Source organism: Rattus rattus, chromosome 8 (assembly GCF_011064425.1).
Source record: "Rattus rattus isolate New Zealand chromosome 8, Rrattus_CSIRO_v1, whole genome shotgun sequence".
In the NCBI taxonomy this organism is placed as follows: Eukaryota; Metazoa; Chordata; class Mammalia; order Rodentia; family Muridae; genus Rattus; species Rattus rattus.
The window spans coordinates 49,514,681-49,540,666 of NC_046161.1; the positions used below are offsets into that span (position 1 = coordinate 49,514,681).

The following is a 25,986-nucleotide window of genomic DNA, read 5'->3' on the forward strand; positions in this document are numbered from 1 at the left end:
AACCCTAAAATGGACAACTAAAATGTAAGTTAAACCAGCCAGATACTTCCAGCATGGTCAGGCTCAAGTCAGGTTTACTTCATCACATTAGCTGTTTCTCTGGAACATTCACTTTTGAGGTCAAGCTTCTGTAGCTCTGAATTTGCCAAGCCAGTTCTTATCTTTTGGGATATGACATTCAACAATTATATTAGGGTGACCCGGCTATGAGGTTTTCCATGCTTACAATCTTGTCTAAAATAAATAACACCCATGAATAAGACAGGCGGAGAGATAAGTGATGGTGATGGTGGTGATGGTGATGATGACAGTGATGAGCTCTGAGACAGACTAACTAAGTGATCCTATTTGCCCAGAACTTGCTATGTAAACCAGGCTCGTTCACAAAGATCCATTTGCCTCCGGGGTGCTGGAATTAAAGTTGAATGACACCACACCAGCCTAAAATTGAATTTTCTTCCCTCTCTTCAATTTGTTCTTTAATTAAGAAGCTAGGCATGTTTCTGAGAGTAATTTTAAAGGAAGGTGAAACTTTACTATACTTTTTTATTATAGAATTAGAAAATGTCAAAAATAATTGTTTGGAACCACAAAAAATTAAAAAGGAATATAATAATTGATTCATCAAAAGGCATTCTAGCTGCTGTTAGCATATTTTCTTTCTTTGGATTATGAACTTCTATGATTTCAGATGAATACTTTTGACAGTTTCCTTAAGATATGATTTTGACTTATTTTTTCTTCAGTATTTCCGTCATTTCAGGAACCACCTGCAAAACAAAAAAACCAAAGTAGTAGTTAAACTTCTTGAGCCCTCCCTGGGATAGGGCCATTAGCTTTGGGGGCCATAGGCTAAAATCACGGCAGACCTCTGCTCAACAATACGTGCCATGCAGGCACACGCACTCCCTGCTCACTTGTTCTCTCCCCCAACATGGACGGCAAACCCTCCGTGAGGAGAGCATGAAGACAACAGGCTGTTGGGGCTAGAGCCACCTTCTGCCCAGACATCACTGGAAATACCTAGCAGGAGGCTGTTTTTTTCTCCAAGGCTCAGAGCAGCTCTGTACCCCCAGCATCCTTCCTTCTTTCCTCTGTACCCCAGCATCCTTCCAGCATCCTTCCTACTTTCCTCTGTACCCCAGCATCCTTCCTTCCATCACTGTGCACCTCACTTTCCTTCAAGTCTGCACAGTGTCACTACTCACAACTGCCACCTCCTTAAGCATCTCTCTCATTCTTGCACTGCACACTGCACAGACATTTCATTGGCTTTCTTAACATGTATTGCTATCAGACAGCATATTCAAGTGAACTAAACAGGCAGCATCATTGCTTTTCTTTAGAACGCAGGTTCTGTGCCAATGCCCATTCTAACAGCTAGCTGCAGCCCTATCTTGTCAGGACAGTGGCTGTAGCTAGAGTCTGATATTCTCTCACTGCTTAAACAGCCATGAGCCAAGACAGGGACTGTGGGATGACACATGCACATTCTGAACACTAGCTGGGCCACTGGTGTAAAATATCAATTACCCAGTCCTGCAAAGGGCTGTGGGCTGTCCTAGCTCACAGAGATCTTCGTTGACCGTTACACTGATGAATGCAGCCTCTCAATTATTTAAGAGAGCTACATTTCCACCAGGTGGAAATAATGTGTTCCTACAAAATTTATTAAGGAAATTGTCGACATGTTGTTTCTTCCGAATGTCACTTTGTCTCCAGCCTATTAAAAGGCCTGTGTTTACCATGGAGCCAGCAGGCATTCGCTCAGGGTAGCACTAAGTGCTGGCACCACTTCCCCTGGCTTTCCTCAGTGGAGGGACCATGAGCTCATGCCAGTCACAGGGTGGACATGCTCCCAGAGCCTCATGTGGGGACAGCATGTTTCATGAAAAAAAGTCCTAGCACAACATCTTTCTCCAGGTCAAACATTTATAACAAAACAAAACTACCCTTCAGAATGTCCCTGTCCCCACATTCCCCACAACAGAGCCAAGGGGATTTTCTCACCATCACTTATTAGTCTTAAAACAATTTAAACCAACAACAGACTTTACAAATATTCTATATAATCCTTTAGGGGAAATGCTAAGTGTAAAGGCTGAAAGGCCTGGGTTCTTATTCTTATTTTCCTTTAGATAGTGCAGAGGTACCCAACTCTACTTAGCAAGGGCCCTTAGGAAGACGTGGATTTAAAAAGAAGGCAGTCTACTGCCATAAACATGGATGAACATGTTCCCCTTAGACTTGGGAGAGTGGAGATGTCTCTGGCTAAGTGATTTCTCTGCAGTGTACTGAAATGTACTGGATTAGGTGATGGCTGTTGAGCTTCATGGACATTCTAAAAGTCCAGCAACTGCATATTGAGTTTGTTGAGCAATTCTACTACTAGAGGTAGTACTCTAAATGTGGTCATCTTATACCAGCATGTAGGAGAATGAGACAAATGGTGTTACCTGCTACAAACTCAGGAATTCTTAAGAACGAAAGAGAACAATGTAGAATAGGAAAATTTAGGATATCATCCTAGAGGAGAAACAAAGTTTGGTTGAGGGTGAGGGGCAGGGAAGAAGGGAGAGAGAGAGGAGCCAACAGAAGTAAATACTGCAGGTTCAAGAGGGAGCAGAGAGTTCAGTGGCTGTAATGGGAAGATGGGGCATATCAAGTCCACCCATGGGGATACGCACTACGGTCTCTTCAATACACGGTGCAGAACAAACGGAGATCCACATGGAAAAAGAGAGAAGGTACCACACACAAAAATGTACTCACAACAGATGACTGTACCCATGAAACTGTTAGAAGAAAAGCGAAGACTAAATCATTACTTTAGGTTGGCCATCAACCATCAGATACAGTAACAAAACCCCAAGTAATGAAAGAAAACAATGAACAGACTGGACTTCACCAACATTAAGAACATTTGTATATCTGAGGTTATCAGAAACTTAGAGTGAAGTTGGACATAGTGATATACCTTTTATCCCAGCACTTGAGAGGCAGAGGCAGGCAGATCTCTGTGACCAGCCTGGTCTACATAGTGAGTTCCAGGTCATCCAGGACAACAAAGTGAGAACACTGTCTCAAAAACCCACCAACCAACCATCCAACCAACCAAACCAAACCAAACCAAACCAAAACATCAAACTTTACTCAACGGGAAGAAATATTTGGAAATCACATATTTGGTAACGGCTTTGTATTGAGATATGGAGAACTCCTGCAAGCCAACAGAAGGACAAACAACCTAATGGAAGACTTCGAATATGGTTCAATTCCCAAGCACAGCACTTGTCTAAAATGCATGAAGCCCTGGTTTCCACCTCTAACACTTGAAAAAAAAAAAACAAAATCAGAGAGAGCAAGAGAGAGAAAGAGCGAGGGAGATTGAGAGGGGGGAGAGGAAGGAAGAAGAGGAAGGAAGGAAAAAAGGGACTGGGGTAGAAATGTTTAATAAGCATCATGTGCTTAAACCTCCTTAACATCATTAGTTACTGATGAAATACAAATTAAAACTATATAGCACTACTCCATCCCTAGGATGGCTCTAATTAAAAGAACAGAAAAGAGTAAGTGTTGGTGAGGCTGTGGGGAAAGGCTTATGTATACATTGCCAGCAAGAGTATGAAACACTGCATTCTCTGTGAAAGCAGTCTAGAAGGTCTTTAAAAAGCTAAGAAAGAATTGTTTTATGATCAAGTACATTCTGCTCTGTGTACATGCAAAGAAAATAAAAGCAGGGATTTGAACATATACTTGAAGCCCAGTGTATTAGGAAAAAATTTTCTTAAGTATACCAGTTAAAGCATAGGTAACAAAAGATTTAAAAAAAAAAAACTAGTGAGGACTTAATCAAAATTTAAAATGTTTATACTCTCATGAAAGAGAAAAGGTGCCTCAGAATGAGACCACACTGGAAATCACTCCTGATCAGCTTACTTCTGGAACCAATATTGCTTATAATTCAATAACAAAAAGGCAATGAAATTTAAAAACACAAGTCATTTCTACAGAGAAAATATGTAAATGGCTGATAAGAATCCAAAAAGATAGTCAACATCACCAGCTATGGGGAGAATAAATGAAAACCATAAGATGCCACTTGACACCCACAGGACCAGTACAGTCAGAAGGACAAGGGGTAGCGTGCTAGTGCATGACAGAAAGCTGGGGGCCCCATGCACTTCTAGTGGGACGTTAGCTGTACTGCTGCTGGGAAAGCAGGTAACACAGACTTCTACATCCACTCTGAGAAAAGAACACTCTTGGCTGTAGAGAAATCTGTATGTCAATGCTAATAGTGTCTCTACTCACAATAACAACAAAAGCAGGAACGACCGACTGGACAAACATGCTGCTTATGTCAGCAATAGACGCTGTTTGTCAAGAGAGAAAAATGAAGACTGAAGTGTGCACAGCTGAAACCTGAGCCTTGGGCTCAGGGAAACCGGCCAGAAAGATCACAATATTAATAATTTCAGTTGTACAATGAGGCCAGGATGGGCAAGTCTGTGGGCTAGAGGTAGATCTGGGAATGTACTGCACAGAGATGTTGGCCCTGTAGGGCTTCTCTGCAGTGGGATGCAATTATGTAAACAGTAGGTTCAGTTTACAGCAGCATGAATAGACTATCAGTGTATTATGTATTTTATCTACATTTATTGGTGTATAAGTAGTGGATGCACGTGCATGCATGATTATGTATGCAGTGATGATAACTTTGTGGGACAGGAACAATTCGGGTTCTCTCATCTACCATATAAGTCCTAGAGATCAGCTTGTCAGCAAGTATGGCAGCAAGTGCCTTCAGCTGTTAAGGCATCTTGCTGGCCCTAATTACACATTTTAAAGATACTAAAAACTATCTAAGCTGCACGTTTGAGGAGGTTTGTGTGTGAATGCAGGTGCTCACATGGGTCAGAAGACAGTGCTGGATCCTCCGGAGCTGGAGTTCCAAGGGTTGTAAGCTGCCTCATGTGAATGTTGGGAACCAAACTCAGATCCTTCACAAGAGCAGTAAGAGCTGAGTAATCTCTTCAGCCCTGAATGCTACATTTTAAAATGTTAAACTTTCTAGTGTGAGAATTTTTATATTAATAAAACCATTATAATAAAAAGGTCAGGTCATTCTAATACCTTTTATAATATTTACCAATTACTCTGAACACCTACTATATATCTGAACAGAAGAGAATACAAACAGGCTAATATTTATTATAGACTGCAGGAGATACAGTATAATCACAGTCTGTATTGCCTTCTTTAAGGTAGGCAGTATAATAATTACGATACTTACGATGAAGGTAACACTCAGCAGTACTGATCTGGCTGAGGTAATCTAACTAGTCTCAAGACAGAACAGAACCTGAACTAAAGCCCTTGGTAAATCATAACAACTCCACTTTGTGTCCTAATTCAAAACTTGTGAAGGGTTAAGCTGCAAAGAGACAATAACATTTTCTTTTTGGCTGGACTGGGATTATAGCTCAGTGGTAGAACACTTGCCTAGCATTTGTAAGACTCTGATTTTAATCCATAAACACACACACACACACACACACACACACACACACACACACCTACCTCTCCCTTCTTTTCATAGCAGCTTCTTCTCTCACCGAGACATCTCAGTGGCAAAACAACTCCCCTAGTTACACACGTAGGTCAGAAAAGAGCAGCTGACCTACACACACTCTTCCTGACACAGAACCTCACCATCACTGAAGTAAGGTAATATTCTTCCCAAGACAAGGCCTAGGCCCTTTAGACAGTCCCCTGAGTGGAAGGATGACTTCTGCTGAATTAGAGAGCGGCCTCTTAGATTTTACATGCAGTCTGAGCCAACAGGAGAGTCACTGAGTAGGTGAAGGGTCACCCTCCATTCTTCACTGCCCCACGTCAGTGCTCTTGCTGGGAACTGTGCCGTCTCTATTCTCAGGCTTCAGCCTTCCCAATGTGCCTTGCATTCCCTCAAGGTAGTTTCATATCAGGGATTCCTATTCTAGCAAACCTATCTCTCCTAGCACTGAATGCTACTCTCAGTGTCAACTTCTATATGAGTGACTCTGCACACAGGTCAGGGCAACAAGGGCAGACTGAGCCAAGCTTGAACTGTGTGCCTTTAAATGTGGCCAACTGCATTTCAGGTGATCATCAGCTATAATTTGCTAAATAAGTTTATATGACTAAAGTAAAGTAGTCTTTCTCATGGGGAAGGCAAACACCTCAGGAGTAGTAGGGTAAAATGGGGAAAACTTGTTTTTCTTAAAACTATCACATGAGAAAGACTTTAACTTTCAAACTCAGTAAATAGAACTTTCTTGCTGAGCCAGTTATTAGACTTGAGTGCGAACTCCCCCCCTGCAAAGGCTTCAGGTCCTCAGCAATCCCTGAACGAAGAGCTTGGTGGTCGTTTCCTCAGTGCGTCTGCTAAATGTGGTCCTAGTTCCGACGCATGGTCACTTCACACTGTGCCAAGAGCCTGTGGCTATTTTACAATCTGGATTCCTTTGAAAGAAGCTATGTTGTATAGTAACGTCACAAAGCTGTCAGGGAGATTACACTTAAAGTAGGATAAAATTATAAAATATATTACATGTACACAGACATACGACACACATTTTTGTCTTTCTTTTAACTTGAAACAATCTGCTGGATGACAATGCTGGTAATATCAATCCCTCTCAAGACTAGCTTACCTTAAATAAATCTGCAACTATTCCATAATCTGCCACTTGGAAAATTGGAGCTTCTGGGTCTTTGTTAATAGCCACAATTGTCTATGAAATGAAAATACAGAGTTGAACTTTCATCAAGAAAACATACCATACTGTTTGGTGGTTCTGTTTTAACATCCCTCTTATAATATGCTAATATTATTTAAATATTCATCAACAACAATTTGGAGGTTCTATGACAACACTATATATGTATACATTATATATGTATTAGAAGTTTTTGGGTTGTATTATAGTAAAATATTTACCACTTAGCCTATCTCAGAGTAAAGAGTTTAAAATTATTATCTTCTTGAAATTCTTTTAAGTGGGAAAAAGGTTAATTTTAGATAAAATAGTAACAAATCTATACCCCAAATCATAGTGTTGGTCAACTTTTGTTTCCTATATATTCTATTCCACTTATTATTCTAAAATCATCCTGGGTCTGTTCTGAGAATATAAGCTATTTATCTTGCAAACCTGCTATTAAAGAAGAACTTAAAAGTCCTCATGTATGTGGCAAATGCGTGCAATAAAACAAACAAGTTTTTGGGTCTCTTGTAAAAACTACCAAAGATTAGCCTTCCCTCCTACAGATGCAGTCTTAACTATGAAAGACTGTGGTGGTTCTTACAGAGTGGGAAATGGTTTCATATTTCCCACAGTTGCTTTAAACACTACTGCAGTAAGTAAGGTTAGAGCTGTGACTCATGTTTTAGTGAGTGGTAGACTGTAATTCAGTTCTCTAGAGCAAAGTTAAATTTCTAACTACCTGTCATTGTATCTTGAGAAACATACAGTTATTATTTTGATATAGTGTGACCTAAAATAAAGGCTTCATGTCTAATTTCCCTAATAGGGCTCCTGAAGGGGCATTAGAACATGACAGAATAAGTGAGACTGGAGCCAGCAGAGCTTGATGATGGCGAGCTCAGAAACAATATACAAGTTTCACATGTGAGTCTTAAATCCAAACTCATAAGGACAAACACACTGCCTCACAGGCCCCAGCTTTCACTGAGGTGCTTCTCTTCTGGGAATGTGCACCTTGATTCACAGCTAGAAGTAAAGATTTATTTAATTGATGACAGTTAACGATTCTCTTGGAGGCCACCTAGTCAAACATTTGACAGTTTAATCATCTGAAAGCTTTTCATCCTACTATATAAAAGTTATTTTAAAAGAAAGAGCACATAACAATGGGCTAGGAACCACAATGATATTAAAAAGAAAGTGGATGGGTATACTTTTCTGGATTACTGAAATAGTATTCTTAGATTATCAACTGTAAAATTGTTATGATAAAGCCTTATTTGCTCTCAATAGCTCCTTGTAAATTCAGGCTTTCCTCCTCCTATTTTTTTTTTTGTTTGTTTGTTTGTTTTCGGAGCTGAGGACCGAACCCAGGGCCTTGCGCTTGCTAGGCAAGCGCTCTACCACTGAGCTAAATCCCCAACCCCTCCTCCTCCTATTTTAAATGGACACATTGTATCCAACTACACTACTGAACTATCACTATGTATATACAGCACAGATACTAATTTGCTACAATAATCAAAACTCACATTATGCTGTCATGCTAATTAAAACTGCAGCTCATAGACAATGTAATTATCAGATTAAGGCATTCTAATATCCCACTTTAGAATTTAATCAAAATTACCAACAGAAATCATTGGCTCCCACATAAGACAGACATAATAATAGCTGAATCTTTTTTCTTTTTCTACTTTTCTTTTCTTTTCTTTTTTTTTTTTTTTTTTGAGTCAAAGACTATAGACCAGGCTAGTCTAGGCTTGATGATCTCCCTGCCTTAGCCTCCCTGGTAGTGGGACTCAAAGTGTGTGCCTTCACATCTGCTAGATTAACTTTCATTCATTTAATCATTTAATTATGTATCTGTGGATTGAGTGAAGGTAAGTTCATTTATTGTCACAAATTATTCCCCAGCTCTGGTCTCCACGTTTCAGCTGTTCCTAGCTTGCTTAGATATACACTATCAAGTTTGTTTGATTTCCCTCAGCAACTGTTGCCAGGTGAGGGGAATATTCATCAGGGTCTTCTTGGCACACGTAATCCTTTATTTTGGAGAAGCAGTATTCTAGACACATGAGAATTATTCTAGCTAAAAAATGTAAGGCTCTGATATAGAAGAAGCTTTGTGTGTGCACGCATGCGTGCATGTTAGTGCATAAGCCACATTTTCCCCAGTGGCACTGCCGTTTTCAGAGTTCAGTAAAGAAACCTGCCATCCAACTGTGAAATCTGACTGGATCTGAACCAATTCATTTAGAAGCTACAAAGAGACAGTTCATGTATTTCTTCAAGTTAGAACTCAAGCCTGTTAAAAGTTTTATCATCTTTTATATCCAGCTTCCATCTGAATGGATAAATGCAGAGTTTCAGATCCATCTCTGTCTTCATGAAAGGTAAGTTCATAATTCAAACTGTACATTGTTATGCATGAGTTAATATGTCATACTCTGAAATATATGTTCAGAGTTATTTCAGAGGATTTCCAAATATAGTCCAAGTAGTGAGTTAAAAAAAAAATCAAGTGTTTGATTACACAGTGTACCATCAACAATTACAGAGGTATGAAGATGGCCTGATATTCTAACCCAGTGGTTCTCAGCCTTCCTAACACTGCAACCCTTCAATACAGTTCCTCATGCTGTGGTGACCCCAATCACAAAATTATTTTTGCTGCCACTTTATCACTGTGATTTTGCTGCTGTTGTGAATCATAATGTTAAATATCTGATATGCAGTCCCCAAAGGGGTCTGTGTCAGTCACACATTGTTAATAACCCAGAAGAGGGTGGCTCTGCTAGGGCACCAAGTGAAGCAGACAAAAGAATCAGGGATCAGAACCTTATTGTTTCTTAAGTCTCACATCTTCTACCACAGAGTGTCAGAGCTGAAATGGACACTGGTGGTCGATCACCTAACACCCACATTTGGCAAACAAAGAAACTGAGGCACAGGCAGCCAGGGGCCAGCACATAGTAATCAAAGCTTAGGTTCAGTTGTGCCTTGTGACCAGCTGCCCTTCACTCTAATGATATACTTAAGGTGGGGGATAGCAACTTCAGTCTCTCAGTTTCTATGGTAATATGAAGTGTTCAAGTACACATTAATTACATGTATATAGAAATGTGAAAGCTTTTCATCTTAGCACCCTAATTATAGCAGAGAATTACCTTGCTGTCCTTCATCCCAGCTAAATGTTGGATGGCTCCAGATATTCCAACAGCAATATAAAGTTCCTGAAACAAGAGACTGCATTATTAATATGCATTTATATTATATAACACTTTTGAGGCAGAGTCTTAGTTATCTTAGGCTGTCCCAAACTCACTATCTAGCTGAAGATGACCTTGAAATTCTGATCCTCATGTCTCTGCTTCCCAAGTGCTGGTATTATAGGCATGCATCACCCCTCGTTTATAAAGTGCTGAAATTTAATCTTTGTTCAATATGGCTTTGTGCATGCTAGGTTAGCCCTCTACCATCTATGTGCGACAGTCCCAGCCATATAATAGTTTATAAAGAGTATACCATTAGTGATTTAAGTCTTATGCAAAAGATATGTGAAATGAATTACCCTGCAGCATCACTTAAATCATGCTTTCTTCTCCAATTTTTGCACTGTGGTTCTCTTTTTCTAGTGAGTTCCTATAGTAGTGGTGGTATAAAATACATGTATACATATATCGAGCATTTACAATGCATCAAACACTGCTCAGCATCCCACAGCAACCATCCCAGCTCCACACTGGCACCTATGGCACTCACTATGCAATTCACAGGTGCTGTATCTACCCATTTGCAGCATAAGTACATTGTATATTAACATATAAACACATTCAAATGTATTAAAATAGATTTTTTTGCTTGTTTGCCTTCTCACAAAAGGATATTTGTAAAAATGGTAATTAAGAAATACTTATTTAACTTCTTATTTATAAAGGCCAGAAACACAAATTAGTGTCAAGAGGTTCTAAGTGTGCCTGTGTTCAGACAGATGGGTGGATAGATGGGTGTGTACAGGCACACAACAAACTTCTTAAAAGCACTGGGCGAGGCTTTCCAGAACACAGCACAAAGGCTCCCACATGGGGGTTTCTGAGTAATGATGGCATTTGCACTTCTTCCTGACCCTCTGTCCCCAGTAATTACAAGAAAATCATAGTCAACTACTGTTCTATCCCCTTACCTAAAAGTTTTTAAAGTACCAATGTTTGAAAATTAAACTATCATCATGGAAGAGTGATTTAATGAGCACTTAATTACACTTAGCTCTATTTTGTCTACTAAGTATAATTAAAACTTCAACTGAGAACTTTTCCCACCCATAACCTGGCATGCCCTGGCTTGGGTGGGAGGAGCACTGACCACGTAACCAGAATGTCACTACTTTGGGGTGAGTAATACTCACTTTATTACAAGGCAAACACTTCAAAGTGACTGGCAGTGTCTGGTGGTCTCACTTGTTTTTCTATTGCTTATGAACTAATCTAACAAGTGCTCGCTCTATCAGAGAACATTTGGCTGGGACATGGAAGTAACACAGTCCTTCAGTGTTATATTTCCTAAACCTAGGCGGGCATGGACATGCACAGGGCATTTCTCTCCCGGGGTCTCGTCTACTGTTGCTTTTCCAGGAGCACCAGGATACTCTTAAGAGTAACCAGACTGAACACCACAAGCAGAGAGATCTTCAACTCTGCAGCAGCCCTTCTCCCACGTTGTTAGCATAACCACAAGCCTTCTTTTAAGATTCTAAAGTGCCCAAGTGCTTCCAGAACAGCACAGTGCCTCCATGTAACTTGGAAGCAGTCTTGTCTCCAGTAAGGTAATCAAGATAGCTGTACTAGTTTCCCCCAAGTTATTCTTTTTTTCCCCCTGTAGCTGAGGACTGAACCCAGGGCCTTGGTCTTGCTAGGTAAGCACTCTACCACTGAGCTAAATCCCCAACCCCATTCCCAAGTTATTCTTATAAAGAGACCATTTCTATCTGTGTGTGTGTATGTTTATGTTATATATATATATATCTCAAATGCAATTTGCCTCGAAGACTATGTTTTGGGATGACAAGTCTACTACAGAAACTGAAGGTGAACAGCTAACACATGCTCTGTCCTGAATATACCAGTACTTGCACAGCGGAACTGCAGCATGTGTTACCACACCCAGCTGATGTAATGATGTTAAAGCAAACTATTCAGATAGGAAATGTCTCACTAGTCACTCTTTCTGATCACCCTTCTATGTAGATTCTCAAAGCAAGCATTGGAATGGATCAATAGTCCTAGATATGACTCTTTTTGACATACTAATTAAAATTCAACATGTCTTAAAAGTTCCATTTGTAGCATGAAATGCTAATAAAAATGTTAGTTCATTCTGGCAGTAAATACAAGCACACCATTAGTCTACTTTGAATTTCTGCCTCCCATAAATGAATCCCATTGCCTTTCACCATAAATGTACCAAGAAGACAAAAGAATTTTGGCCAACGCCAACCCAAGGCAGGTGCTTCAGGTTATGAAATGACTCCTCTATGATCAACAACCTAATGGAGCCACATGACCAATGGAACTTCATTTTGTTGTCTTGAAACCTGGTTCTCTGAGTAAAAACAAAAACACTGAAATAAGAGCTCAGGAGGAGCTGGGACTTCAGGCTGCTGTATTGAGTCCTGTGGCTCTCAGGCAGGAAGAGAAGCTTTCTTCTTCCTCTAAAAAACATGTGCAGGCAATTAGACTAATATCCATGGATGCTTCCTCAAGCTTCAGAAAGCATTTTTCTGTGTTTCAATAATAATAATTAGTATGTACAAAACTCTACAGATGCTAATTTATGGAGCACTTCAGATACTGACTGCTTCACAACACAAGGCAATCCCTGCCCTTAGGCACTTTCCTTCTAAATCAGTAAAATAACTGGGAGAGAAAATGAGAGAAGATGTTGGAGGAAGAACAGCAATTAAGGTTCAAAAAGAGGTGGGGTTAGAGACAAAAACATCCTGGAAGGAGGAGGGGGCATCTTGAAGCTAATCCTAGGGGCTTTAGTAAATGTAGGAAGAGAAAAGGAAAAGGAAAGGGAGGGAATGAGGGAGGGAAGGCAGGATAGACAGATGGAACAAGAAAGATCAGGAACAGAAGAACAGACCCACCACATGGCTGGTAGCAGTATGGGTTGGTTACTCTGTTGGGAAGTTATAAAGCAATGGGATAGGGGAAGGACCAAAGTGATATGGAGAGAGATGGCACCAATAAGCTTTCCCCAAAGAAAACTCTAATACTCTTATGCTTCCCAAATTATAAACCAAAAAACAAAACAAAAAACCCTATACCTACAGACCCACCCAAAGAACTCAAGGGCTGAGATCTCTCAATGGACTGCAAACCCCAGGTCTCAGATGCTGCTTACAGACATGCACAGAAGAGCATGCTGGGGTTAATAACCCTGGCTCCTGAGACTGTTCAGATACAAACCTATGCCCCTGCCACTCGCTTGTCTTAAAAATGGGACGATAACAGTCCCTATTTCTTAAGATTATTGTCGAGGGTTCAGTCTTTAGCAAAGTATCTAGTTTCCCAAGGCACACTGATGCGCCTTCTCTCACAGTCTCAAATTTGTTCAAACCTTGATTTCACTGGTGGATCTGGGTGGAGTACTCTAAGGTGGCCTTAGGACTACTCTGTACAGTTAAACAGGTTATACACTGAGCAACTCTGGAGACAGGCACCATTTATGCCTGTCACTATTAATGCACACTCTTATTACAATGACTTTCCAACAGATGGCAGCACAGGAACTTGAGAAAAGGGTACTTTTATAATTCAAAGGAGCTGAATGAAATAAGGCAGCCCAAATCCTCTGTGATACAAATAATAACACGTTTAAGTGTACAGGTCAGGAAACGTTTAATGGTGATGGTTAGGTGGGTTTTTTTCCCCTTCTACTTTGTATGAATGCAGCCTCAGACCAGAGGTCAATACTGGGTGTCTTCTTCAATCTTCTTCCCCTTTATTTTTTGAGACAAGTTCTTTCACTGAACCTGAAGCTAAATTTCAATTTGGCTAGGCTGGGTGGACAGCAAGCCTCAGGGATCACCCCATTTCTATACTTTCTCGGCATTGGCATTACGAGTATGCGGTGTTTCATATGGTTTATTTTATGTTACAAACATATCTTAAACTAATTCTTTGGGTATCTCATATAATCGCAGAATGTATTTTGATCCTATCCTTCCCACTCTCCCACATGTTCTCCTTTTTAAAACACACTAAGTCAAATTAGTGCTGCTTTGCAGGATCATCTACTTACTGGAGCCTGGGTAGCCTCTCAGAGGTCTTATTCTTGAAGAACAGTCATCAACAAACAACAGCTCCTCAGGTAGAGGTGGGAACCCCTGCCATATCCATGCTGAAATCCTGAGTGGCTTGATCTTGTCCAGATCAAGAAACCACAGCCACTGTGAGTTCATGAGAACAGTCTTACCATGTCCAGAAGACACTGGCAGCAGTCTACTGCAATCTCTGCCTCTCACAATCTCTCTGCCCCTTTTCTGTGATGTTCCCTGAGCCCCGAGGGAAGGAGGTATGGCACAGATATCCAAAGTCATTTATTCTCTGCATTTGAAACTCTTATGTGTGTCTGTCTTCACCACTATCCACTGCAAAGAGTTTTTCTGATGAGGGTTGAGAGAGGTACTTATCTATGAGTATAAGGGTAAGCATTTAGAAACAATTAGATATGACATCCTTTCAGTAGTAATAGTAGTAGATTTTCCTCCAGGACCTATGATCTCCCTCGGGTTCTTGACTCAGATTACAGTTATCAGGGCATGAGCTGTGTCCTATGGAGTGGGCCTTAAAGTGGTTGATTACCCCCTCTCCTCACTCCATGTTATCATGACACTACCGTACCAACAGGCATATCTTGCCTAGCTCTCCAGATAAGACTGTTGATGATTTTTCTCCTGTCAGCCTGTATAGCACCCTCTGACATAAAAGCTAGCTAGTAGGGAAGAAGCTTCTAGATTAGTACTACCTTGATTTCTCCACATTCTGTGACCCAAGTATGTCACATCTTCCACATCAGGGATGTACCATCAAGTTCTGGTGGATAACCAAGAATGGTGGTAATAGCTTGAACTGTTTGTATATGTGAGGTGGGGCATTCTCCTAACCAACAACTTAAAGGAAGTATCCTATGGGGCCTTTACGTGGGGCTTGAAATCAGGTCCTCATGATTGCATAGCAAGCACTCTACGACTCAGCAATCTCCCCCCCTTGGTTGGCCGGTTTTCCTATTGTTGATGTTGTTGGGCCTTACAAATAAGAAAAAGCTTGCAAATCCTTTGCCCTTGTCCTCAAGAAGTGTACAGTCTAACAACACAGCTTAAGCAAACTCATAATAAAGGAAAGGGGCAAAAAAGAATGACAGTTCTGGTCTCTTGTATAAATTCTCAGTTCTTGATTGGCCACTGAGAAGTATAAAGGCCTTTAGGAGCAGGAAGCAGATGGGGGTGGAGACAGTGTTTTACCCTTTGGCAGTCTATTTGACCCTACTTTCTTAGTCCTTCAAAGCAGCACACAACTTTTATAGTTCTAACTCAATACACATAAGGCCAACTGAAGGAGGCCTGACTTAGTACTTCCACAGAAATCTAAGGATCCTGATGAGTTCAATGGCCAGTCAGGTTTGGCCTCTGTAGGAAGCATTAATATCACTGATTCAGATCTCAAGCTGGAACTCTAAGGGATGTAATCTGAGCCCTGCTTCTCTGGGGAAGCTGAGTGCAGAGGCTAAAGGGAAAGCTATCTCCTACTTACAACACTGACTGTAGTCTAACACTATAAGCCTAAAACAGAGAGATTCAATAGAGATACCTTATAAGCCACATGTTTAAAATTTTTAGTCAGTCGTATTATGGTAAAAGGAAACAGCTAAGACTAATTTTAATAAAATAATCTCAATTTAGATTAACCACATTTCCAGTGGCAAAACTTTACAAATCCAAAATAATAGAACAAACTATGGAGAAGCTTTTCATAAGCACTGTTAGGACACTGTGGGCTGTGGCCTAGAGACAGAACTGATGGCTGTTATTTGGTTCCAAAACATGAGGCAGAGCAGCACAGAGAGAGCCAACCAGAGTCCCAACCAACCAGCAAATACACACTGCAATTCTGCTGACATGGACCACTGTGAAAAAACCAAAGGTGGATAAAAATTCTACTGGCTTACTACAGGAAGTACACTCTAAAAAAGCAATTCTCCAACTAGTAAATTTTATTTCCTAGTAATAAATATTCATAGTCTAGTGGAATCTAAAGAATTTTATCCTTAAAACCTTATGCCCTCAAAATAAAGTCCTAAGAGTATCAAAAAATTAACATGGAAATTAAAAAAATACCTGAAATGAAACACAAAAAAGGGCAGAGTATAGCACAACATGTGGGATTTAGCTAAAGGGACGGCTACAAACATATTAGCCAGTTAAGTTAGAATTTTTGTCTAAATTCCTAATGGTGCTGCAAGACAGCTGGGATGAACTCTGATGCAAATCCTTAGCACAGTGTGTGTGTGTGTGTGTGGGGGGGTGATGTGTGTGTGTGTGTGGGGGGGTGATGTGTGTGTGTGTGGGGGGGTGATGTGTGCATGTGTATGAATGAAGCTGAAATTAGTTTATAACATGAACTCATGAATTCTTTTTTTTTTTTTCCTTCTGGAATTGGGATTCTGCATGGAGCAACTTCAGATCTGCCTTACTTTAAACAATGGAGAGTGAAGAGATTGAAACTTACTTTTTGTTTATCTGAAATATGGATATGAGCAAGACTGGTTATATCTAGAGCACTCAGAACAGAAAACTAAGGCAGTATTGTTTCTACTCTAAAATTTAATCAGGTTTTAAATTTCTTTCCTACCAACATTCTCCCTCTCTAGATAGAGTTGGGGGAAGGAACATGAAAAACTGCATTTTGCCAAATGAAAAAAAAATTAAAACACTTTTAAAAATTAAAATAGTTCTCATTAAATAAGTACAGAGTCAATGTTATGCACTCAAAAACAAAATCCCCATGCTGTCTGAGACAAGAGGCTTGCAGAAGGGAATTTACTTCTCAGCTCTTTACTGAACAGTCTGGAGGCAGAGGCTAAGCAGCAACTGTTGCAGCTAAACAGAAAACAGGCCACACGCCAGGTGAGGCTAGAAATGAATTTATCTCAGCAAATAACAAATGTATCTTTGAGGAATAGGTTGTCTGAACCATATTTTCTAATTATTGCAAGCCTGTTATGCATTAACATTGCTATATTTCATCCTCCTGCTGTTCATTTTAAAAAGCCAAACTATTTCTTCTGTTTGCCAAGTTGTGTTTAAGACTTCTTTTTGGAAGAGGCTCCAAAAATGCCGAGACAACTCTCTGTGACTCTTTTCTCAAACAGCTCTCTGCTTCTGTGACCAAATTGTCAAGCAGGGTTGTGGCTAAACTACAGTTTACATGAATGGAAGTTGGATTCAGTCTCACTTTAGAGCTGAAGTTCTGTCCCACCCATGATTCTCTGCTTCAAGGGTGATCAGGATACAAGACTGTATGCCAATCACACAAATGTGTTGGTGGTGATGCGCCCGCACTGATACCGTTGATCATTATTTTATTTTACTGACTTATAATAACTCTACAAGACAGGAACTAGTCCCATTGTATAAGAGAGAGCAGACTTAGGCAGGTTTACTAGCTATCTGAAGTTGTATCCACCTAGTAAAAGGCAGGCTTTTTATTCCTAGCTTTATTAAGGTATTTTTTAAAATAAATTATTGGTATTAGTACTCCTGTGTACTGTTTACCACAACCAGCTGGCTAGCACACTTACTACCCCATGTCATCATGTTTCCCCTTCTTTCCTTCAGAGATGGGAGACTTATGATTCATTCTCTTGGGGCCAGAGGAGTAACTCAAGCACAGACACTTGTCTACATGTGCAAAGCTCTAGGCTTCATCACTAGCATTGAAAAAAACCTTTATGTAATTACTCTCAACACAGTTCAAGTATCTAACCTAATATTAATTATCATTCTGGAATTAGCTCCCCAGAGAAAACTTCATAGCTTTGGCTACCCTCTCCCCATTCATTCACCATCAACAACCCCTCTCTACTCTCAAAAGATAGGTTTTATAACCTAAGAAGTCCTTGGTTATAAAGTCAACACTTTTTCTACTATACCATGTATGACTAAATGAGGTTATAGTACCATAATATGACTCAAGTGAAGTCATCAGTCAGCTGAAACTACAGCAAACAATACACCTACCATAGAGAAAATGCATGGAACATTACGAGACCAGATGAGACTGACCCACAGAAGTGGCAAGACGCTGAAGTTACTGCTATCATTAGGGTTTATGGTGCTTATTTAATTTGTGAAGTCTACATTGAAAACTAGCTGATACTTTTCGATTAGCAATCAATAAAGTTACAAATAATCTGGTTCCAAATAATCATTACAGGAAAATGTCTAGAAGCAAAGCTACTGAGTGGGTACTTGATGACTTAGCAGATGGGTCTGGTGTTTATAAGGGAATATGTAGCTGAGGCTTCTCAGTCACAGGTTCTCCAAACCTTAAATTCATATGATTTCCCCACAGTCTCTTACACAGCCCACTTTCTCTTCTAAGAGGCCCCAGAAATTGGCATCCTCTTCACAACCAGCTGACTTACAAAACGTTGAAAGCTGGCCATGAACTCATGATGCCCCCGCTATCACATTCCAAATTGCTAGGCTGATACCACCATGCTAGGTTCAAAGCTTTATGGGTTTTATTTATTTTTATTTTTGATGTGGGTATTAAAAATATTATACATGTTGGTATACATATTGAAAAATATGAACAACAAAAGTCAATTTGCCCTTTACCTTTTTTAGTATTATTTTAGCTACAAGTTTCAATTATATAGTATGTATAGAACCTGAAACAAGTTTTCCTTTAAAAAATGTTTTCAAAATAGGATTCAATTATTTTCCAATGAAATGATTTTCCTCTACCTAATTTGATTCTATACTAATTCATAATTTTTTTCCATTTAGAGAAATATAATTTTAGTATACCTAAAATAACAGAAAGTCAAATATGACCTTGTACACTTTGCCAAATCTATTGATATTGAAATGTTTTACTATAAGGCATAAAAAACTTAGAATACAAGATACAAAGTCAAGATTACAAAGCCTTTCAACTTAGAAAGTCACATAGAAAGTTTATTTTGAAAACCAAATTGTTATCAGCAAATTTCTTAATGGATCCAAGTCAAAATATGTAATATTTTACTTATCTGTAAAATTTAGGAGATATAAAAGACCACCATAATTATCTATGTCATATACTTTAATCAATAAAAGTAAGTATAGGCTACAGAAAGGAACCTAGACTCTGACCTCCAAGCAGTATTCTTCCCATTTACCAAGCTGTTTTCTCTCCAAATTTCTAAAACCAGGCCATTACTTACCAAAGACTTCCTGCTCCCATTTATTTATTTATTTATTTATTTATTTACTTACTTACTTACTTATCTTTGTGATAGGGCTTATCTGTGCAGCTCTAAAATAATATTATTTTAGGAAGTGGGCTGGGTTGGTGGCACATACCTGCACTGAAGAAGTAGAACAGGGTAGTAGCTACAGTTTAAGGCCAATAGCAGACACTGAAGATCAGCCTTGTCCACACAGTAAGCTTCAAGTCTCCAAAGCAAGACATGGAGACCCTGCCTCGATAATACACACAAAGGAGTGAGACATAGACTCCTGTCCTCTGTGGTGGGGAGAACTATTTCCAAAATGCTGCTTGTCTTGTAATACTAGTATATAGTTACACTCAGTGGTTGATATTGTTTTTTAATTTTTTGTTTTTCATTTTGGTTTCCTGAAACAGGGTCTTGCTCTTGCTCTATGACACAGCTAAGCTGGCATTATGTATCCTAAATCCACCTTGAGTGTATAATCCTCCTGCCTCTGTCTCCTAAGTGAGGGTATGGAACTGCAGGGATATGGCACCGTACTTGGCTTTAACTTTCTCGTGAGTGTGCGTGTGCGTGTGCGTGTGTGTGTTTCTTTGGCCTCAAAGTAAATTTAAGTACTGACTATGCTAAATCCATTAGCTGTATTTCTATCTGGTACAGTGTCTTATTCTTTGACATTCAAATGCACAAGTATTAACTTGAAGTCGCACACACACAAAATAAATTCATTTTTATATGAAAGAATGCAAACTACACTGTGTTGGTTTTTCAGAATGGAAATTTACAAGTTTTATCCCTTTCAAGTTATCATTTCAAGATGGCTAAAGTAGATTTGCTATCTACTCTAATTGATTTTCATGTCAGCTGTTAAATTAGGTTGACTATGTACAAGACATGTCAATCTATCATTCAGTAGCTTTTAAGCAGATAAATGGGACAGAAATGGGGGAGGGATAAATGTATATAATAATCTCTGAAATTTAAATAGTTTAGCTTTCTATAATAAAGTGGTAATGGGGAAAAAATTCCACTAATCCAAGCCTTCTGAAATAACTGTAAAGAAGTCAGTCTGATAAATTTTAGCTGAGAAAATAAACCAAGGATATAAATAGAGCTGCTAATTTTTGGCAAGTGCACAACTGAACAATGTATACTTGCAAACTACAACCTACAAATGCTGCACCTTCTCTCTGTCACTTAAGCTTCCCTGTAAGGGCTTTGATCATCCAGGCCTTGTAATTACCTTTTAAGAAGCATGCTTAGGGTGTTTTCTGGACTGCGGGCCCACACAGCATTTCTCTTTGTCCTCTTGGGGACAGAACATCAATTGCTTTCAGCCAAATGCACTCACATATGAATATTTTAGTACAATTTAATGCTTCTATACCAACCCCAAAGGAAAAGCACATCAATTTGTGAACACAGTTCTCTTAGAGCTAAAAGCCAAGCTAGATAATGCAGTATGAAAGCAGTTGTCAATCTTAGCTTTTTAGCAAGTTAGAGGGCAGCCCATCCCATAAACTCATTCCCAGTTGTATACAAATAACTCTAGAAAGTTTGTTTCCACACTGACTTTTCAACACTATCAAAATTTCAAAACAAAGGTCAGAAATAAAATGTACTGTTTTGGTAAATTCTCCTAAACTGCTTACTCATCTGGTAACATTGATTCTATTCACTTAATCTCAGAATTATAAACAGGAAGTTGATTTGTCAGTAAAATATCAAAATATAGGCAAAGTAATCCACACGTACTAAGACGCTGCACTAAGTGTAAGGACACTGTCTCTGGCAACAGATAGCAGATTCTCTAGTGATTACAACATGCTTATGTGTTTGGATGGTTAGGAAGGTCAGGTCAGTATAATCAAACAGATCACTGAGAGCAATCCAGAAGGGTACTCCCAAACACATCAAGACTTAAAAAGTCATACTAAATCTGGTCACAATGTAAACTTAAAACTCTGAACTCCAACAAGTAATGAATCATAATAAAATCCAATGAGCTTGACAAATGTCAGAGAAATGATTTAATGATTGTTCATGATTTCAAACAACAGAATCTTCTAAGAATCTGTAGGGGCTGGGGAGGTGAACCAGTGGGTCAGAGCACTTCCTGTAAAAGCAAGAGGATCTGATTCAAACACAAAGTACCCATGTAAACTCTAGAGACAATCCACACACCCTGCAAGCCTAGCACCAGTCACCAGAAACAGGCAGATCCCATGCTTGTTGGTGAGCAACCTAGATGAAAAGGGACAACTCCAGATTCAGTTGAGAGGACCTATGTCAACGATTAAGGTGAAGACCAATAAAGAAAAACAGACATCTTCTGGTCTTTGTAAACACATGTAGGATGCATACCCTATGTATTAACACATGTGGGAACACATATACATACAGATTATACACATATATAAAAAAGAATCTGTAATAGTTACTATAAAATCATCTAGGGCACAGCACTTGTAACATCCCAGGCAGTTTTATATGACATATGCACATGGACTCTCTCCTTTAACTGGTTTTATATATATTAGTTCACTAATTATGTATGAATCTGTGAAATAGGGATTATTGTCACTATTACATGTCTCAGGAAACTGGACCACAAGAGGTTAAGGTCAATAGAAGCAAATGGTAAGCTAAGAGCAGAACTCAGGCAGCTTGACTGGCATCTAGATTGTCAAGCAACCTGACTTCCTTCCATCCTTCTTCCTCCCTCCCTTCCTTCCTCCTCTCTCCCCTCTTCTCTCTCTCTCCCTTTTTTATTTGTTAAAGACAGTCTTGCAGTCCAGCCTGGCCTGGAACCGTGCACAGCCTGATCATCCTGCCTCCATTTCTGAAGAACTAGGGTTAGAAGCATGTGCCACGATCCCAAACCCTCAACTTGCACATTGTGTACAGCAGGTATTACTATCACCACAACCCAAGTCAAGAATTTATCTGAGTATGCATTTAAGGTGCTTATAAATGCAAGTGAGACTATACAATCCACTCAGCAGTTGTCCCTTAGTCACTCTCCACAAAGGATTATACGTTATGTCCACACTGTGTAACTGCAAGTAAAGAGAACATAGACAAATCCATCTGGAGATGTTTTTGCATATTACTTTTGATTCAAAGCTTTAGTGAGTCAAATTAGTGGTTAAAAGCCACTAATTCTAGCACTTCAGGGGCTAAGAAGATAATCATCTCTTCTTTGGATCTGAGAGACCTTCTACCACCTTGCTTCCAATTACCCTGATGCCATGACTCCCTATCTGTAACATATAGGCCATCTATAAAATACTATAAAGTGGGCATGTGACATATTCATGTAGCAGGATACTGCAAATTAATGAACAAACAAAAGGCAGCTGCTTGCATTTACACAGATAATCCTCAAAAATAAATTATCTAGGCATAAAGAACCCATATAGTGTGTTGTTACTGATATTAAAAACAAAACAAAATTGTGTATTGGTGCTTTTCCTTAACACATCGTTATCATGATAAACCATCACAAGTATAAAATCTACAAGGCATATGCCAATATCTAAGTAATTCAGAGGCAAACACATCAAGCATCATTGAACTTCAGAAGTTAAAGGAAATCTGTGAGGTCCTCTTGTTAGTTTTTTGTCAATTTAAAACAAACTAGACTGCAAGCTGGTACAACCACTCTGGAAATCAGTATGGAGGTTCCTCAGAAAACTGGACCAAGCTATATCACTTTTGGGCATAAAAGATATAACAAGGACACATGCTCCACTATGTTCATAGCAGCCTTATTTATAATAGTCAGAAGCTGGAAATAATCCAGATGCCCTTCAACAGAGGAATGGATTAAAAAAAAAATGTTACATTTACACAATGGAGTACTACTCAGCTATTAAAAACAACTTCATGAAATTCTTAGGCAAACAGATGGAACTAGAAAATATAATCCTGAGTGAGGTAACCCAGTCACAAAAGAACACACATGGTATGCACTCACTGATAAGTGGATATTAGCCCAAAAGCTCAGAATATCCAAGATACAATCCACAGACCACATGAAGCTCAAGAAGTTGGAAGACCAAAGAATGGGTGCTTCAGTCCTTCTTAGAAGGGAGAACAAAATATTCACAGGAAGAAATACAGAGACAAAGTATAGAGCAGAGACTGAGGGAAAGGTCATCCAGAGACAGCCCCACCTGGGGATCTAGACAATATTGTGGATGCCAAGAAGTACATGCTGACAGGAGCCTGATATAGCTGTCTCCTGTGAGGCTCTGCCAGACTTGAAATATACAGAGTTATCTCGACCAACCACTGGACTGAAAATGGGGACCCTAGTGGAGGAGTTAGAAAAAGGACTGGAGGAGCTGAAGGGGTTTTCAACCCCATGTGAAGAACAACAATATCAACCAACCAGACCCCCCCAGAGCTCCCAGAGCCTAAACCATCAACCAAAGAGTACACATGAAAGGACCCAGGGCTCCATCTGCATATGTAGCAGAGGATGGCCTTATTGGGTATCAATGAGAGAGACCCTTGGCACTGTGAAGACTCAATGCCAGGGTAGGGAGATGGGAAGGAGTGGGTGGGTGAGTGGGGGAATACTCTCATAGATGCAGGGGGAGAGGGGAAGGGATAGGGGGATTCCAGAGGGGAAATCGGGAAAGGGAATAACATTTGAAATGTAAGTAAAGAAAATATCCAATTTAAAAAAAAAAGAAAAAAGTAACAAGTTTAAAAAAAAAACAACAAACTAGAGTCACACGGGAAGAGGGATGTTAAGCTGAGGAATGGTTTCTTTCATACTTCCTGTGGGCATATAGTAGTACATTTCCTTAAATGATGATTGCTACAGAAGGGCCAAAGTCCTCTATGGTCAGTGCTTGCCTGGGCAGGTGGTTATGAATTGCACAAGAGAGCAAACAGTGAGCCAGTAAGCAGTGTTCTCTCATGGTCTCTGATTCAGTTCTTCATAGAAGGTTTTTACACAAGTTCCTAGCTAACTTTTCTCAGAGATAGACTGTGACCTAGGAGTTGTAATAAAAAATAAACCCTTTCCTCTCCAATTTGGTTTTGGTCAGTGTTTTATCACAACACAAAACTAAGACTTCCTCCAAATCCCCCAGTTTCAACTTCCAGAATCACATCTTTAGATATTGCTCTCCATGGAAAAAATATTAACATAATCCCTTTATAATCTAAGAAATTTGTCAAAAGGCAAAAACCAAAGTTATAGAAAAGGAGTAGATGGAGGAAAGACACTGAGGCCACGGGGAGTCCCTACGGAGGCAGGAATAATGAACTCTAGTTAGCAGGTATAGTATTAGCACCAAAAAGGAAAGGATGGTGTTTTTCTCTGACAAAGGGGACAAGCTGGAGCTTTGTTTTGTACAGTGTTTGCTTTTATAGCGAGTACACTTGTTTGTCGTTTTTGTCCTAGATAGGTAGTCTTTACCCTGTGCTCTAGGCTCTAATCATCTTGCAGAGGGAGAAAGCTGAGCTTGCACCTGACTGCAGATCTAGTCTTTCTAATAAAATTCATTTGAAGAAGGTTTGACAACTTAATTGCCAGACGGCAGTTTTACTATAACATAAGCCTGAGTAGCAGACACAGAACCAAATAGTTTCTGCCTCTCTTGGAAATGCACTTACCATACAATTGGCCCACACTGAGGGCATTATAAAAACAACCCTATAAACTACTGTCCTATTTATAGTAAAGATATTGTTGTGAATGTCAATCAATAGTGTCTTCTTTAGATGGACTCAAGGGATATTCTCTGATCTTGATACCAGGCCAAATGATACTTCCCATGTACAATTAGTTTGTTTTACCTTTGGGACACTGTAAATCAGGGCACTGATCTTGTGTCCTAATATGAACTGGCTTCTAGAAAGTCTAATGCCAAATTTGTAGCCCACATCTAGAGAGGGCCACATAGCTTTCCAATCTTTCTTCATTTGCCACTTAAACTTTCTCAAAACTAAAGTGTCATCAACCACACAGAGATTGGAAAGCTTGCCTGTCATAGGTAGGCAGTAGGGAATAGGGTCATGAATACTGAGAGAACCTAAGATTGAAATCAAATATGAACCAAGCACTACTGCTCACCACAACCAAGAAAGCGAAGGCTCAAGGCAACAATGCATGCACTACTTGACTCAAAGGGAGATTCCGTACTGGGTCAGAACTAGTAATGAATATGAAGATCAATGATAAAGCTGGAATATTAAAATGCAGAAAATGGGGTACTGGAGAGATGGCTCAGTGGTTAAGAGCACTGACTGCTCTTCCAGGGTTCCTATTTCCAGAGTTCAATTCCCAGCACTCACATGGCAGCTCACAACTGTGTATAATAGAATCTGATGTCCTCTTCTGGTGTGCAGACAGACATGCAAAGTACTCATATACATAAAATATATAAATGGAAAATCTTTAAAATATAAAAAATGAAAATAAAAGCACAAACAAAATTTGAAAATAAAAAACAACTAAACTAGAGCTGGAGCTAGAGCGAGGGCTCAGCAATTAAGAGCACTAACTGTTATTCTGGAGGACCCAGATTCAAGCCTCTGCATCCACACAGCAGCTCACAACAGTTTGCAACTACTGTCCCAGGAGATCCAACACCATCTTCTCAGCACCAGGCAGGCATATGTACGTACGTACACACACACACACACACACACACACACACACACACACACACACACACACACACACATACATACAGATGAAACAGCCACA

At 39.6% G+C, this 25,986-nt stretch overlaps 1 protein-coding gene across 1 annotated transcript in view; it reads right to left on the bottom strand.

Annotated features, from left to right (window-relative positions):
• Nucleotides 1-510: 510 nt before the first annotated feature.
• Etfa (electron transfer flavoprotein subunit alpha) overlaps nucleotides 511-25,986 on the bottom strand; it is a 63,070-nt gene continuing 37,594 nt past the window's right edge. The window contains exons 10-12 of the mRNA XM_032909388.1: nucleotides 9,923-9,988; nucleotides 6,699-6,779; nucleotides 511-770 (exon numbers count right to left, since the gene is read on the bottom strand). Coding sequence (XP_032765279.1) covers nucleotides 732-770; nucleotides 6,699-6,779; nucleotides 9,923-9,988 — 186 coding nt within the window. The 3' untranslated portion in view covers nucleotides 511-731. The remainder of the gene's footprint in view (nucleotides 771-6,698; nucleotides 6,780-9,922; nucleotides 9,989-25,986) is intronic.